This window comes from Oncorhynchus keta, chromosome 25 (genome assembly GCF_023373465.1).
Source record: "Oncorhynchus keta strain PuntledgeMale-10-30-2019 chromosome 25, Oket_V2, whole genome shotgun sequence".
Classification (NCBI taxonomy): domain Eukaryota; kingdom Metazoa; phylum Chordata; class Actinopteri; order Salmoniformes; family Salmonidae; genus Oncorhynchus; species Oncorhynchus keta.
Window position 1 is genome coordinate 25,775,225 of NC_068445.1, and position 16,451 is coordinate 25,791,675.

Below are 16,451 nucleotides of genomic sequence, written 5' to 3' on the forward strand. Positions count from 1 at the left end.
CCTCTGCTCCATGTACACATGTGCTGCATCACAATTTTGTTCACTTGCACAATTTCTCTCATTCCCGTTTGCTTGTAGATGTCCACACTCACCGAAAATAAAATTTGGTAGCTAATAGCTATACTTGTGTAACTTTATGAGCTGGATTTGCCTGTCTTTGCAATTATTTTTTATTATTTTCACTCGTTAGCATTTAGCTAACAGCTTCTATGAGATTTCGCTATTAGTTTGTGCTAATTGTGTTAGCATTGTAGTCAAATAAACCCAATGGGCTTTTTTTGCGCTTTCCTTGTGTGCTATGCCGGTAATACTGTAAATCACAGGATAAGAAAAGGACAGTATGACAATATTCAAATCTGGATACCATTCAAGCCTACCATTAGACCCCCAGACCATAAGACCCAGAGACCATCAGACCCCGAGACCATAAGACCCAGAGACCATCAGACCCCGAGACCATAAGACCCAGAGACCATCAGACCCCGAGACCATTAGACCCCCAGACCATAAGACCCAGAGACCATCAGACCCCGAGACCATCAGACCCCGAGACCATCAAACCCCGAGACCATCAGACCCCCAGACCATAAGACCCAGAGACCATCAGACCCCGAGACCATCAGACCCCGAGACCATCAGACCCTGCGACCATCAGACCCCCAGACCCTCCTGGCTACGTTATGTATCCCAGAAAATCCTCCAAATATGCTATGGCCAAATTAAACTGTTTTGCAATAACCAGAAAAGCAAACCATTAGCTGAATATATCAATACATGCCACATCATGAGTTAATAAAAAAATACAACATGACTGCCTACCTTGTTACAACGTGGTTAATTAGGGCTGTATCTCCCCCAGACCCTCCAGAACTCCTAACAGGAGACCAGACCAGCAGCAGGCTATCTAGTTACCTAGTCCAGACTCACACATCATAAATCCACATGCAATAGAAAACCGTCCTGATCAACAGCGACAAGCAGACAACTATTAGCCAAGCCACACAGACACACAGCTATCACACTAGGACTGCATCCCAAATGACACCGTATTCCCTATATAGTGCACTACTTTTGACCAGGGCCTATATGGCCCCATAGGGATTAGGGTGCCATTTGGGATGCATACCAGATGCCCTGCGACATTCAAAGCCTGCTATGGTTATGTAGATGTGACCTAAGGCTGTTCCACTAGGTGGTAGCTGACCCTCGCTGACCAGGACAGCAAAGAGTTAAAGGTCTTTCCAATTACTGCCGTGTGTGTGTCCATATGCTAGCACATTTAAAAGACAAGTGGGTGGTATAGAAAACGGAGGCAGCGAGGGTGTCGGTTGGCGCTAGGGATGAGATAATGCAATTTAGATACAGGAAAAGTAATATGAATTTATGCAAAATCCCCAACCGGGTCATTTTAAATCAATGCAGAATATGCTTCCTAACTAATGCCTGTCAACCAGGCCTCCCTCAGTAAATTCAATCAGACAGTTCATTTAGCTGGAGGATGTAAGGGTGTGTGTGTGTGGGGGGGGCTGCAACTTCTACAGTCAAAGAAGTGATCGAGGAAAAATTATGGAGAGAAAAGATTTTAATGAACTAAATGCGTTGTTCAAGCTATTCAGAATTCCCAAAGAAAATCTAGAGATGTAGAGAGAGAGAAAAAAACACTTCTAAGCCTCCTCTCTCTCTCTCTCTCTCTCTCTCTCTCTCTCTCTCTCTCTCTCTCTCCTGCCATTCCTCATGAATTTGGGCTGTTTTTTAATGAAAAAGTCAGGAGAAAGTGCTGGGTTTGGCAGATAAAAGGGTGCTGGCGGATGACAGTTCTGACAGGCAAATGCGACAGTGAAGGGTGTTGGGGGTACGGGGAGGAGGACCGGGGGAACTGTTCAAATTGCATGCTGTAATCGTCGACGGTGTTAGATATGGCATGTCTCCCTAATCTCCTGCCAAATAGATAGTGCAAAGACGCTGATCGCTGTAGCAATGCCATCCATCCCCAGCTATCCATCTCTTTAAACCACAGATAGGATCTCTGAGCAGAGCTGGGCCCACTCAGGGCGAGACCTGTCTGGCCACTGCTGGAGAGGAACAGTCATTTTCATTAAATGCATAACTCATATTTGATTCCTACACCAAAGTGGTCCCAGGCTATAAGAGTTCTTAACTAATGATGTACTGTGCTGTAGCCGTGATTCATTAGCCAAATGGATTTCCTGTTGATGGACCAGCCCCTGGTTCAGCTGGTCCCCTGCAGAAAGCTGTCGTACAGGCAGGGATTAGGGAAATGTGGAGGGAGATTTTCTGTGCTTCTGTGTCAGTGTGCAGGGGGAGGGTGGAAGGGAGAGAGAGTGTAGCGGGGGGAGAGAGGGTGGCAGTACTGCTGGGGTCTCACCCGCCCAGCCACCCACTCCTGCTGGAGAGCTCGGAGGCCTGCTGCTGGCTGCATGCTGGAAGCTGTCCCTGTTTTTACACACACACAATTCACACTCTGCCGAGCCCCGATTGGCCCATTTCAGTTTCCGCACCTCAAAATCCAATAGTCTGGCCCGTAGGAAAACCAACTGCCAGGCCTCGCCCTGCTTGTCGCCGTGGCTTTGACGGTCCGGGGGAGGGGGCGTGGAAATGGGGAGAGGATTAGAGGGCGAATTTAGCAACATTTCTGTTCTCCGGGGCTGTTTAGTTAACCCTAAAACGCATCCAGCGTCCTCCACACCCCCCCTGACTCCCCCCTATCCTCCCCCACCTCACTGCTGCCTCTCTGGGGCAGGTTCTTAAATCCTTTTGAAGTCCTAAGCGCTTCAGAAATCCATTGAGAGCCATGTATAATGGCTTTTAAGAGAGAGTGTTTAGCTGAATCCCAGCCCCATGGCTTATGAAACGCTGCTTTAATGGATTCTTCCCCTCTTCTCTTCACCAAGACTAAATCCAATGGATTGTCCCTCATTATCATTTAAATAAGCCTCTCTTTCTACTCCAAACGCTCCAACTTGAATGAACCCTGCATAGTAAGGCTAATTCCAAATGGCCTTGGCCTCCTGTTACTGAGTCACACACACATGCACACACACATTATGCATGCATGCACATTCACTCACACACACACTACACATACGTTGTTCGCTTTTGCCCCTTTGTGTCCACATATATGGCTGGCTCTGCCCCTCTGCCCTCCACCTCTACCCCTTCTTCTCCCTCCCTCTATCTCAGGCGGTGGGGACAGGAGGGGTGAATGGAGAGGGAATAGTCTTTTGATTCCCGCAGAGCTGACTTTCCGGTTCACAGTAGGACACCTCCCTAATTGTCACAGTGGGGTTGAGACTGTGATTCAGAAGGCACAGAGGCACTGATGAGGGCTAAAGCGCAGAGGAAGGTGTGGGAGGGAGAGATGGAGGGATTGGAGGTACTATGGACAAAATTGGTCTAGCAGAAAAGTCCCCTCCTGAGACTGCAAATTGCCAATCGAAATGGAGGAATAAAGGGGGGAAAGTGGAAGGAGAGGAAGGAGAGGAAGGAGAGGGAGATTTGGAGATTGGTATTCTGACTGTGACCTGAGTGAGTGACGGAGAGAAAGATAAAAAGAGAGAGAGATGGACTCTCCCTGTCAGAGGCCTCGTCTATCAACAGAAGCGAGCACACTATGTCAGCATACACATGACAGGGTTATTATATAGTATCAGTGTATTTGACATTATATATAAGTGAATGAGACAACCATTATTGGGTTTGTCCTATGGACAGTGCCAACAGAAATTGTATTTGAATTCCATAATTTTGAATTTATATTAGTATATTGAATTTGAATTTAAGATTTTTTAATTTGTAATGCACAAATTGAATCATTGAATTCACAAATTGAAAATGTATTTCATGATTTGAAACTGAAACGGAATGAATATTAAATTCAGTTAAAAAATGACATTTAATGACATATTCATATTCAATATTTATATAAATTAATTTACTGTGTATCACATTTCCAAACTATCATTTCACGTTTATCAAAGTTTCATATATTAAACTTTTCAGATGCATTCAGATTGAGTTTTCAAATTCAGTTCTTTAAATTCAGATTCAAAACCAGAGACAACATCGTGGTACTTTGCCAATCAGGAAAGGTAGAGGAGCATTGCTCTCTGTGGTAAACGGAAGCTTCGGGCATTTTCTGAAGCCAATGTGGCATGTTTCATTTCATTTAAACTATTTTGACCCCAATCCTGAATGATTAGACTCTGGGTAACTTGTCTGAGACCTGAAACATTGCCTTGTCTGGCGTACAGGAGACCTGGGTTAGAACCCCGTCAGTCAAACTAACACATCTTCAGGTCTCAGGCCAGGTTGCTCCTCACATGCATGGATCACCAAACTACCTCTGTCACACTCTCATTAAATGGGGTTCACAGATCCTTCTGCTTCTGTTTGCCACAGAAAGGGTTGTTGTTTTGCAGTTGGCCTGATTTCAACCCAGTCAGTTATATTGGTGCCGTGATCTCTCAATATGCGGTCAAAGGGGGTTGAAATGTAACTGAGGAGGTTCGATGAACCACGCTCTTTTGATGAGTAACTTTACTGGAGACTTGAAGACTTGTTAGCTTCCTGAACTCCTCCCTATGGGCTTTAGCTGTGGGCTAACACAGTCCTGCGAACCCAGTCAGTCACAAGAGCACGATTAAATAGGGAGTGGAAAGGCTATCCTTAGAAGGGCTTTGACGGGACTATTAAACTATATTCTTATTGGGGCAAATTGCGTTTTTTTGTGACACTACGTTCTAACATGCCTTGCACGGCCTGTGAGGGGAACAGAAGGCACGCTCGTGTTCCAGAGAGTCTCTCAGAAATGGGGTCATAATAGCTTTTAGCCAAAAAACTGTTCAAATGCTAGAGACAAATTCATAGGAAGACAATACAATAAACCATTCACATTGGCTTCAGAAACTGCAAGAAGCTTCTTTTTACCACAGAGAGTGTTTCATTCCATCTGTTCTTCTCTACATTTCCTGGCTGGATAAAGTACTAGGATGTTGTCTCTGGTTTAGAAACTACATTTGGAGAACTGAATTTGAATGCATCTGAGAAGTTGAATATATGAAACTTTGATAAACTTTAAATTATAGTTGGTAAACTTGATACACAGAAAATGTATGCAATATCTACTATTTTGAAACTGAATATATAATCATTGAATTTGAATATTCAATTAAATTGATATTGAATTTGAAAACCGAATGCAATATTCATTCAATTCAGTTTCAAATCATGAAATACAAGTTACATTTATCAATTCAATGATTTAAAAAGTGCAGAAATTAAAAAATATCCAATTCAAAATCCTAATACAAATTCAATATAATGTAATACAAATACAATTTCTGTTGTCACTGAAATCGCTCAATATTGTCCATATATGCATACAAAACTCAACTTTGACCCTGAACTACTCCCCATTACTTATACTGTAAATGTTATCCCACTCCACTAAATCATTTTTTCACAAATCAATGAAAGATGGGTTGTTAAGGGTGATGCAATGGAATGATATATTTATGTAGTGCTATACTGTATTCATGTTTCATCTGAGCTGTGGTTCACTCCAAAAACATGGGAGACAGAAGGTTAACATGAATATTGATATTAAACTATAGCGGCCTCATAATATCTGTGTCAGCGGCTGGCTCATGGCCCCTAAAGGTCAACCCTGTTCTCCTCTCTCTCTACAGAGCTCCACTCACTCGCTGTCAGGCCGGGGCTACTCGGTAAGTGACATTTTCATGCTTCATGACTTTTACGGCAGAATTACAATCTCCAACGGCCCTCTTTATGGCTCTGCCGCTCGATACTTTTATTATGTTAAATAGAGTAATGGAGAAATCATCAAATTAGGGACATTAATCTTGAATGACTGGTTAAATTGTAGGAAGGAAGGGAAGACACTGAGCCCCAAATGGCACCCTACTCCCTACGTAGTGCATTACTTTTGACCAGGGCCCCATAGAGTGTCTTGCTCTACCTTGGGTAAATGTGCCTATTTTATTGACATCCATCACGTCAGGCCAGGCAGGCAGGCAGCCATTCAGTGGTTTAGCAGTTTAAGTGTTAGAGGAGGTGTCTTCCTCCAAATGCCTGCCATCTAGTCATTTGATTCAGTTGTCAGACATTATGCTTAAAAGCCTTTTTTTTAACTGAGTGCCTGCATTGATACACAAAAGTAATTTTCCCACTATACATATAAATAATATACTACCTTATCCTTTTAGAAAACCCATAGCATAGCTGTTATTATGTAGGCCTATCTTATGAATAGGGGAAATATAACTCCTTTCACATTGAGCGCTATACTTCCGTTACCGTTGAATTGAAAATGTAGAATGTGTTCTTGTGCAAAGTGAAAATGTTTATACAAAATCTTGTCAGCCCATTCGTTTTATAATGTACACTGGTTCACTTATTGTCATTAGGAAACTATTTTTCCCATTTAAAATTATATTTTGCAGACTACACACCAGTATGTGTTTTTCAAACCTAATGATCCTTTTCACTTATCATTATTTGCAGAAAGCTGATGAGTATATTGCTTTAATGATGAGGCTCGGAGTTGATAGAGGCAGTCGTGAGTCTTTCTAGTTGTCCATGTTGTCCTCTACACTCTACACAAAAAAAAACAAGGTACTATCTAGAAACATAAAATGGTTATTTGGCTGTCCCCATAGGAGAAGTCTTTGAAGAACCATTCTTGGTTCCAGGTAGAACCCTTTTGAGTTCCATGTATAACCCTTTCCATAGAGGGTTGTACATGGAACCCAAAAGAGTTCTACCTGGAACCAAAAGGGGTTCTACGTGGAAACAAAAGGATTATCCTATGGGGACAACCAAATAACCATTTTGGAACCTGGTTTTCTAAGCGTGTACATGAAAGGGCTAATTTATAGAGATACTTTTATCTCCCGTTACAACACTAGACCTGCCTGTGAGTGTCATGGCAATTCGTATTGTTGCTTCAGTGTTATCAAACAAATAAACAACATCTATAAATGGTTTGTCACTGCTAATCAGGGGAAGAGTATCTGCTGAGGTAGCGTTTAAAGAGCCAAACAAAGCTTAAGTTAAAAGACATTGATCTGTGTGGGTCCTTATGGTGCTACTGCTGCATGGAAATGGAACATATCCCATTCCTATTCCCTCATGGCTGCATGAGGGAGATCTCAGAGATGAAAACAAACAAGACCTCCCGGAAGCTGCTGCAGCCCTTTCACTTGAGCTGTCAGTTTGAGTCTGGTGGAGGGAAGGAAGTAAGGAAGGAGAAGGCCCCCTGTCTTTATCTGTTCTTTACGGATAGCGAGGCAGGGGGAGGGTGAGAGAAGAGAGAGAGTAAGATCAACAAAGATCGAGAGAGAGGGAAGTAGAAAAGGAGGGAGGGAAGCAAGAAAAAAGCAAGAAAGTGCACAGGGGCAGGAAGTCTCACATTGTCCTATCTGATGGTGCTGCCCTCTGGGCTGCTTGTGGGCAGAATGATTCAGAGGCTCGGCTCTCTCAGAGTGCGCTCAACTCGGACTTCTGGGGCCACACAGAGGCCCTTATCAGCAGGTGCTCTGGGCTCTGAAATGGGGCCTCGGAACCACCAGGGGCCTGTCTGAGAGAGGCGAAACGAATGCAGCCAACAGGAGGTGTTGTGGCTGGAGGAAGGAGAGGGGTAGCGTGTAGGTGGGGGGGGGGGGTTTATCTGTCACAAGGCACTAAGAGATCAAAAACCCAATCTCTCTTGACAATTTGTTTTCCACTTCTATAGGAGATAACGCCTCTGCTGTTTCCCCGGACATATGTTTCTGACGTTGCGTGCCTGCCAGGCTGCTTTATCAGAGAGGTTCATTTGAGAAGAAGACATTCAGATGTAGACATATACGGAATTGGAGTTGTAGGAGGACTGAAGCAGTAGGTTCAGTAGTAAAAAATGATACATTGTTGGAACATCATATTTATAGGTACATGTTAGCATATATTAACGTACAATATGGCTAGTTCCCCATTAGCATACATGAGCTGTACACATCCGACTCCTTACATGAATCTGTATTAAACTCCATCGCTGATAACAGGTCATATACAGCACAACCACTGAGCACCACTATCAGTCTGAGGTCAAATTGGATGTGGAATAGTTTCAGGTCCTGTTTCCCTCTCCTCTCTTCTGTGTTCCTCTGGCTTTATTATAGTGTTACACGTTTGGGAGACAATATCTGGCCCATTTCCTCAGCTGTTCACTACCTGCTTGTTTTTACAGGGGAGAGGAGAAGGAGATGGCCCCTGTCCCTAAGTCTTTCTGGTGAATTATCTTTCTCTCTGGGGCCCTCGATAAAAACCTCCAGTTCTCCTCTGTGCCTCGCTCGGCGAGATAGGCTTTTAAGAGACGGAGAGAAATGTCAAAATATCACGATGTGGCTATCTGCCCCTCCAATATCCTCTGCAGGCTTGAAACAAAACAGAGGAAGACCGTTTACGAAAATATAAAACAGCTCCTTTTCACCAAGAGGAAGCGATTGAGCTTCCCCCAGCCACTGAAGGCCCAACTCTTGTTTTCCCCCCTTCACAATGCAGTCTTGAAAATGCAACACAGTGACCAGGGCAGGGTTTCCCAAACTCGGTGCTCGGGACCAAATAATCAACTTCAAATAATCAACTAATCATCAAGCATTGATCAGCCCAATGTGTAGTGCTAGGGCAAAAAACTAAACGTGAATCCATTGGGGTCCCGAGGACCGAGTTTGGGAAACGCTGGAATAGTGCCAGACCCTTTCAATGATGGACTCTTTATGTCACTGCCTACGTCGATAAAAAACAGACATCCAGGGACTGAAATTCCAACAAATCACGAGGCAGACATGCCGGAACGTCGCGATTCAAAACCAAAGTTTGCATGCAAAACCTTTATCATGGTTTTAGTAGCCGGCAGGTTAGAGCATTGGGCCGGTAACCGAAAGGTTGTTAGATCGAATCCCCGAGCTGACAAGGTAAAAATCTGTCGTTCTGCCCCTGAACAAGGCAGTTAACCCACTGTTCCTAGCCGTCATTGTAAATAAGAATTTGTTCTTAACTAACTTGCCTAGTTAAATACAGGTTAAATAAAGAAATGTAGTTGATGCAAACGAGCCACCTGTGAAATGCACTCGTTAAAAATTACCTCTGATTTCCATCTTGCTATGTTATTCAACTGGATAAATTAGTGACGTAGGCATTGACGTAGTTCCTCTGTGCCAATAGAGTCACTGTGTTGTGTTTTCAGACTATTCATAATGATTGTAGATAGACCTTGTACTGAGATGCAGTTGGAATGCTGATACTGTACGTTTTTGGGAGGGTTCATCAGTATGTTAGTAGTTACAAGCTCTAGGTTGAGCTGGAGTGTTTATAGCTCACAGACACACCTGTTGGGTATTACCCTGCTCCGATTTATTTAATCATATTTTATGCTAGAGTCTACACTCAAACATAACATTCACAATGTCATCTGTGCGTTTCTAAAACAACCTCATTTAATTGATTTAGCATTCATGACCTCCGCTTTGTTCCAAATAAATGTAATTGTCTGACAAGCAAGGTTTAAAGACAAAAGATCTTTATCAAATACATAATAAGCTCTATTAAAAAGCTTCATGGTTTATTTAACTAAACAACATGATTCATCGGATTAAATGTTAAATAAACCGATTGTTATAAAAGCCAAAGAAGGAAATTGAGGGGAAATTATACAACATATTTAATGTGATTTTACTATAAAAATGTACATCTTTCTCAGTGAATGTAACGTCACATATTACCCACCAATACACCCTATGAGCTGAGGAAGGCCCTATCTTTTCCCCTACATTAAAACTCTCTCGCTCTCTCTCTATTGCTCTCTGTCTCTTTCTCTCTGTATTTCTGTGTTTTACTCTCTCTCTATCTTTGTCCACAGTATATTTGTCTACCCCCTCTCACCTTGAAACTCCCCCATCCCAGACCGCCTCTGTTCGGCCATAGTTTCCATCGTCTTGCAGGTGTCTAGCTACATACCAGCGGCCCCTGCACATTGTGAAAATTAGTCAAATAAACCAATGGCCCAGCAGGAAAGGGTTGGAGCCCTGACATTGGCCCCTCCCTCTAGTGAGGTGTTGTCTGTCAGGGGCGCTCCAGAAGGGCTGTCCGGGTTGAAAACCCTATTTGATTATGCCTGTGTGCGGGCCTGCTTCAGAGCAGGGGCCTGCTGCTCCCCTCTCGCCGGGGGAGCCCGGCTGTTGCCACTAGCAACAGATAAAAATGTCTGTTAACCACAGCAGGGCCCACAACACATCAATCATTTGCTCCAGATAAAGGCTTTAGGCTTCTGGGTGCCCGGCACACTGAATGGCGGTGGACAGAAAATCCCCTTTCCAATGACTGCACAGCCCCTATGGTGGAGGGGTGGAGATGCCATTTAAAATCCGCCAACACAAAAGGTACTCTGGGAGAGGTCATTTGAATAAAAAGGCGACATGGTGAATTAGTGCAGGCCTGGCCTCAGAAACCGCCGGCATAGTTCGCTTGTTCTAAATGAACTCTTAATTGCTTTTGCCCACTTGGCTTTGCGCCTAAGGCTTTGTGCAAGAGATGGGGAGTTCGGCATCACTGCATACCCGCATATGGCTTTTCGAATGGAATTGATATTAGTGACTGAAAAACAACTTAGAATGACCTAGAGGGCTGTGAAGTGATTTTGGCCCAGTGGCATCTTTCTCTAGAGGTGACTTTAATGGTTCATTTCAGCCCTTTCTCAATCCAAACCACTGTTAAAAGTAGAACTAATATTAGAGAATGTACAAGGCTCTATGTAGATCTAATAGATTATTAAATGAATCACAGTGTTACAACCATGTTTATGTCACACTGAAACACACAGACCCCAGGGGTATAGGGTAAATATATATTGGTTTTTCTTGGTTGATGCCCCCCACCAACTTGGCCCAATTTAAGTGACGATGCTCTCAGGATTTGTATACCGCTGGCATTCCCCATTAACTTACACCTTCCTAATATTGAGTTCCACCTCCCCTTTTTCCCTCAGAACAGCTTCAATTCGTTGGGGCATGGTGTCGAAGGTGTTGAAAGCGTTCCACAGGGATGCTGGCCCATGTTGACTCCAATGCTTCCCACAGTTGTATCAAGATGTCTGGATGTCCTTTTGGTGGTGGACCATTATTGATACACATGAGAAATTGTTGAGCCTCAAATATCCAGCAGCGCTGCAGTTCTTTACACAAACTGGTGCGCCTGGTACCTACTACCATACCCAGTTCAAAGATGCATTTTCTCTTGCCCATTTATCCTCTGAATGATGCACATACACAATCCATATCGCAAGGCTTAAAAATCTGTCTTTAACCCATCTTCTCCCCTTCATCTACACTGATTGAAGTGGATTTAACAAGTGAAATCAGTAAGAGATCATAGCTGTCACCTGGATTCACCTTGTCACTCTATGTCATGGAGGTGTTCCTAATATTTTGTACACAGTGTATATGGGCGCTCTAGACAAGTAATTCTACTCATATATTACATACACCGCAATCAAGGCCCAATTACATGCTACTTTCATTTCTAAAATCTCTGAATGCAGACTTGAATGCTTTAATAAGCTGTATAATGAATGATCTGGGTGTTTGGCCATTCTCCTAGATTTACTATGGCTTTTATAGCCCATTATAACATACCATTTGCTTCAGCAAATTACAATGCTCGATATCATTATCCAACCCTAAACCTGATCATAAATGAAACCTCCCATTTCAAACATCCATCTGTCTGGGGAGGGATTTCTGGCTGCATTCTCATCGGGGAGGGAAATGAAGGACAGAGAGGGGAGAGAGTGAGAGAAAGAGGGAGAGAGGCCAGAGAGGGAGAGAAATGCGAGAGAGAGCGGAGAGAGTAGCCTCCTGTGGGTTGTGAATGACTTCACTTCGTCAGTCAGAAGCATTCATTCATGTAATCAGCCCTGGCTCTTTCTCTCTGCCTCCTCTCCTCCCAGCTCAAAGCTCAGAGGCCACATTAAAAGCTAATCAGTGGCCATCTTGGTGGAGAGGCTGTGATGCTGACTCTTCTAACCAGGATCACTAACTTTCCTGCTGTCATCTGGCACAGAAGCAGATTAGTATGTGCAGATCGATATGATTAGAGGGCTTGGCCTTACAATGTCACCAAAGAGGGGTGTATTTGTATTCAAAATGGCACCAGCTCTATCATTCTTTCTTCCTCTCCTTTTCCCTTTCATTTCCCTTCCCCTCTGTCTTTCTCGCTTTGCCTTTCTCTCTCTTTCTCTTTTCTGTCTCTGTATACGGTATATATAACATGTGCCATTTAGTAGACACTTATCCAAGGTGACTTGGATAAAAGAAATGTGTGCATACTGTAAATGTTTCACTCATGGGTGGTCTAGGGAATCAAACCAACATTACAAAACCCCCGCTCCATACTCTACCACCTGAGCTACAGAGGACCACTCTCTAGCAACTTGATTATACACTGAAGGGAACATAATAAATCAGGGTCATTTTGTACACTGCTGCAGGTAATTAATTCAGCATGGCTAGTTAAATATTAGTCAAAGGTAGAGACACACAGACAGACATATATCCGTCCCCTCCAGGTATCCACCGAAAACCATTTTAGATCTGGTAAAAAAAAATACATCTTTGTGATTTTGAGGCAGCGCATCTTGTCTTGACTTTTTCTATGCTCCATTCCCACATGTGAAAACATCTTACTGCACTGCTGTGCCTAGCTGTTGAAATCCTCTCTCCACTTAGTCTGTCTCCCGAGCGCCCTAACGATTGTTTCAGGAAACAAGCAGGAAACATACCTGTGATGGCCAAATCTTACTGGGAGAGGAAGAACAAAAACATGCAACAGATAGCTGCAGGCTTGTGTCAGAGGAAGGACCTAAAAATAATCAAAGACTCCAGCCACCCAAGTCATAGACTGTTCTCTCTGCTACCGCACTACAAGCGGTACCGATGCACCAAGTCAGGACCCTGAACAGCTTCTACCTCCAATTCATAAGTCTGCTAAATTGTTAGTTAAATAGTTAACCAAATAGCTACCAGGACTCTCTGAATGGACCCTTTCTGCACCCTTTCTATTACTTGTCTATTTTCTTTCTCTCTGCGTTGTTGGGAAGGGCCCGTAAGTCAGCATTTCACTGTTAGTCTACACCTGTTGTTTATGAAGCATGTGATGAATAGCATTTGATTTGATTTGATTTGGAGCAGAGCTGAGAACAGAGTAAACGTCCTCTACTGTGAGACTAAAGACCCGTGGGCCTCGCCGAACCCCGAGAGCTGCCACCACCAAGAGCTCCCACCACCGCGTAAACAAAGCCTGAAATGAAGGGGAGCCTGGGGCTGACACATTAACACCACTGCTAAAATGTTTATTTTATGGCCCTGGTGGATTCCACCATTGGGACTTCAGGGGCGGAAAATGAACACCACTTGCCTTCGCCTGCCTGCCTTTTTGCAGTCTCTCATTTGAATCTAGCGTTTTTTCTCATCTCTTTTTGTCCGTCGCCTCGCTCTCTGCGACTCTCACACCCCCAACAACACTTCCTTAGCTCATTTTAAAGGTACTAAAACCCTGGCTCATAGCCTTTTAAGGGTGTTAGGTGATACTTTATTCATTTTTCATTTTAAGGCCTAAAATCTGAATGTCTTTAGCTGTAATGCAGGCTGTAGCTCTGGTTGCCATGCCACGATTCAGTGGTTCGCAGCAAGGCCTTTAGGTTACAAAGTAACCACACAAGAGGATAATACTACAGTACATTCCATAGGATTATCTTTGGCTTTCCCCCCTCCAGAAACTCACCAGAGCCAATCATATCCCCTCCACATAAGTGTGCGGTTCGCGAAGCCATACAATAATTTAGTAAGTAGGTCATGTTCTGCCGATCGTCTTCTAATCACTCAACGAAACCACCATTTTTCCCCGTCTGAGCCCCTGAGCCTTGCTTCTGGGAGTCCCAGCACCAACACACTCACTAATTTGGTTTTCTGTCATGTTTTTTTTCTTCTCCTTTTCCTTACCCCATATCTGACAGTCGACATGCGACACAAGCCCCCTCCCACACCTCCTCCTCCCTCCCTCTCTCCAGGTTCTGTCTGGTGGAGCAGCAGGCAAGGTGGCAGATTATAGGAGGAGTGGTATAATTATACTTCCAGCTGATTTTGCTCTGTTTATGAGGGAAAGAACTGTTAATGACAGTGTTGTATATTACGTCTCCCTGAGGCCACATACTGAGTACAGCATAGTCTGGGGAGGAGCTGCAGGAGCCTGGTTCCGTTTCTTCATCAGCTTCACCTACTACTGGCTGCTTTCTTTGTGTGTTTCTCTCTCTCTCTCTCTCTCTCTCTCTCTCTCTCTCTCTCTCTCTCTCTCTCTCTCTCTCTCTCTCGTTCTTCTTTCTCTCTCTCTCTCTCTCTCTCTCTCTCGTTCTTCTTTCTTTCTTTCTCTCTCTCTCTCTCTCTCTCTCTCTCTCTCTCTCTCTCTCTCTCTCTCTCTCTCTCTCTCTCGTTCTTCTTTCTCTCTCTCTCTCTCTCTCTCTCTCTATCTCTCTCTCTCTCTCGTTCTTCTTTCTGAGAAAGTAAAAAAACAATAGCACAGAGATAGAGCTTGTGGTTTTTGATGCGATGTCACCTCGTTTCACTATGGTTAGGCCTGGGGCTAACAGACGCGCAGAGCAGGTACAACCCAGATTTCCTGTAATGTGTGTGTGAGGCATGTGGGCGCTCGCTGACGCTGCACGAGGCAAACAACAGCGGGCCTTGAACGTTCAAAGTCCACCCTGATGGTGTGCAGAACACCCATGCTGGCTAGCTCATGATAAGGGGGCCCTGACTAGCCCCACCACCCACCTCCCCACAACGGCTTACTAGCAGCACCATGCGGTGAGAGGACTTGACCAGCCAAGCCCTGGCATCCCCTCCCTCAGGCCAGGCCCTGCATAGTGTTTCTCATCTACGTGCTCTCACACACGTGGGCCAGATCTGATCTCCAAAATTGCAGATGAGTTTGTTTTTAGATAAAGGCGCTTAATCATAATTGCTGATCTGGCTTTACATGTGGCATTCAACCAGTGATGTAGTCCCACTGGCAGATGTCTGATCTCACAGTGTAGAGAGGCTGGATGGCTTTCAGCATCCTCACTCTCTCTGGGTCATTATTGGTGTTATTTGACTATATGTAAATCCCCAGTCAGTCAGTGTAAAGCTAATGTCTGTGTCTCTGGGTACACCAGACTAATGCCTGTGTCTCTGGGTACACCAGACTAATGCCTGTGTCTCTGGGTACATCAGACTAATGCCTGTGTCTCTGGGTACACCAGACTAATGTCTGTGTCTCTGGGTACACCAGACTAATGTCTGTGTCTCTGGGTACACCAGACTAATGCCTGTGTCTCTGGGTACACCAGACTAATGCCTGTGTCTCTGGGTACATCAGACTAATGCCTGTGTCTCTGGGTACACCAGACTAATGTCTGTGTCTCTGGGTACACCAGACTAATGTCTGTGTCTCTGGGTACACCAGACTAATGTCTGTGTCTCTGGGTACACCAGACTAATGTCTGTGTCTCTGGGTACACCAGACTAATGTCTGTGTCTCTGGGTACACCAGACTAATGTCTGTGTCTCTGGGTACACCAGACTAATGTCTGTGTCTCTGGGTACACCAGACTAATGTCTGTGTCTCTGGGTACACCATACTAATGTCTGTGTCTCTGGGTACACCATACTAATGTCTGTGTCTCTGGGTACACCAGACTAATGTCTGTGTCTCTGGGTACACCAGACTAATGCCTGTGTCTCTGGGTACACCAGACTAATGCCTGTGTCTCTGGGTACATCAGACTAATGCCTGTGTCTCTGGGTCCACCAGACTAATGCCTGTGTCTCTGGGTACACCAGACTAATGCCTGTGTCTCTGGGTACACCAGACTAATGTCTGTGTCTCTGGGCACACCAGACTAATGTCTGTGTCTCTGGGTACACCAGACTAATGTCTGTGTCTCTGGGCACACCAGACTAATGTCTGTGTCTCTGGGCACACCAGACTAATGTCTGTGTCTCTGGGTACACCAGACTAATGTCTGTGTCTCTGGGCACACCAGACTAATGTCTGTGTCTCTGGGCACACCAGACTAATGTCTGTGTCTCTGGGTACACCAGACTAATGCCTGTGTCTCTGGGTACACCAGACTAATGCCTGTGTCTCTGGGTACACCAGACTAATGTCTGTGTCTCTGGGTACATCAGACTAATGTCTGTGTCTCTGGGTACACCAGACTAATGCCTGTGTCTCTGGGTACACCAGACTAATGCCTGTGTCTCTGGGTACACCAGACTAATGCCTGTGTCTCTGGGTACACCAGACTAATGCCTGTGTCTCTGGGTACACCAGACTAATGT

General features: G+C 44.5%; 1 protein-coding gene across 1 annotated transcript in view; it reads left to right on the forward strand.

Moving 5' to 3' along the window:
- The window catches only part of LOC118358451 (autism susceptibility gene 2 protein), a 498,631-nt gene that overhangs the window by 223,949 nt on the left and 258,231 nt on the right, over window positions 1-16,451 (forward strand). Inside the window, 1 exon segment of the mRNA XM_052479010.1 lies at window positions 5,709-5,744. Coding sequence (XP_052334970.1) covers window positions 5,709-5,744 — 36 coding nt within the window.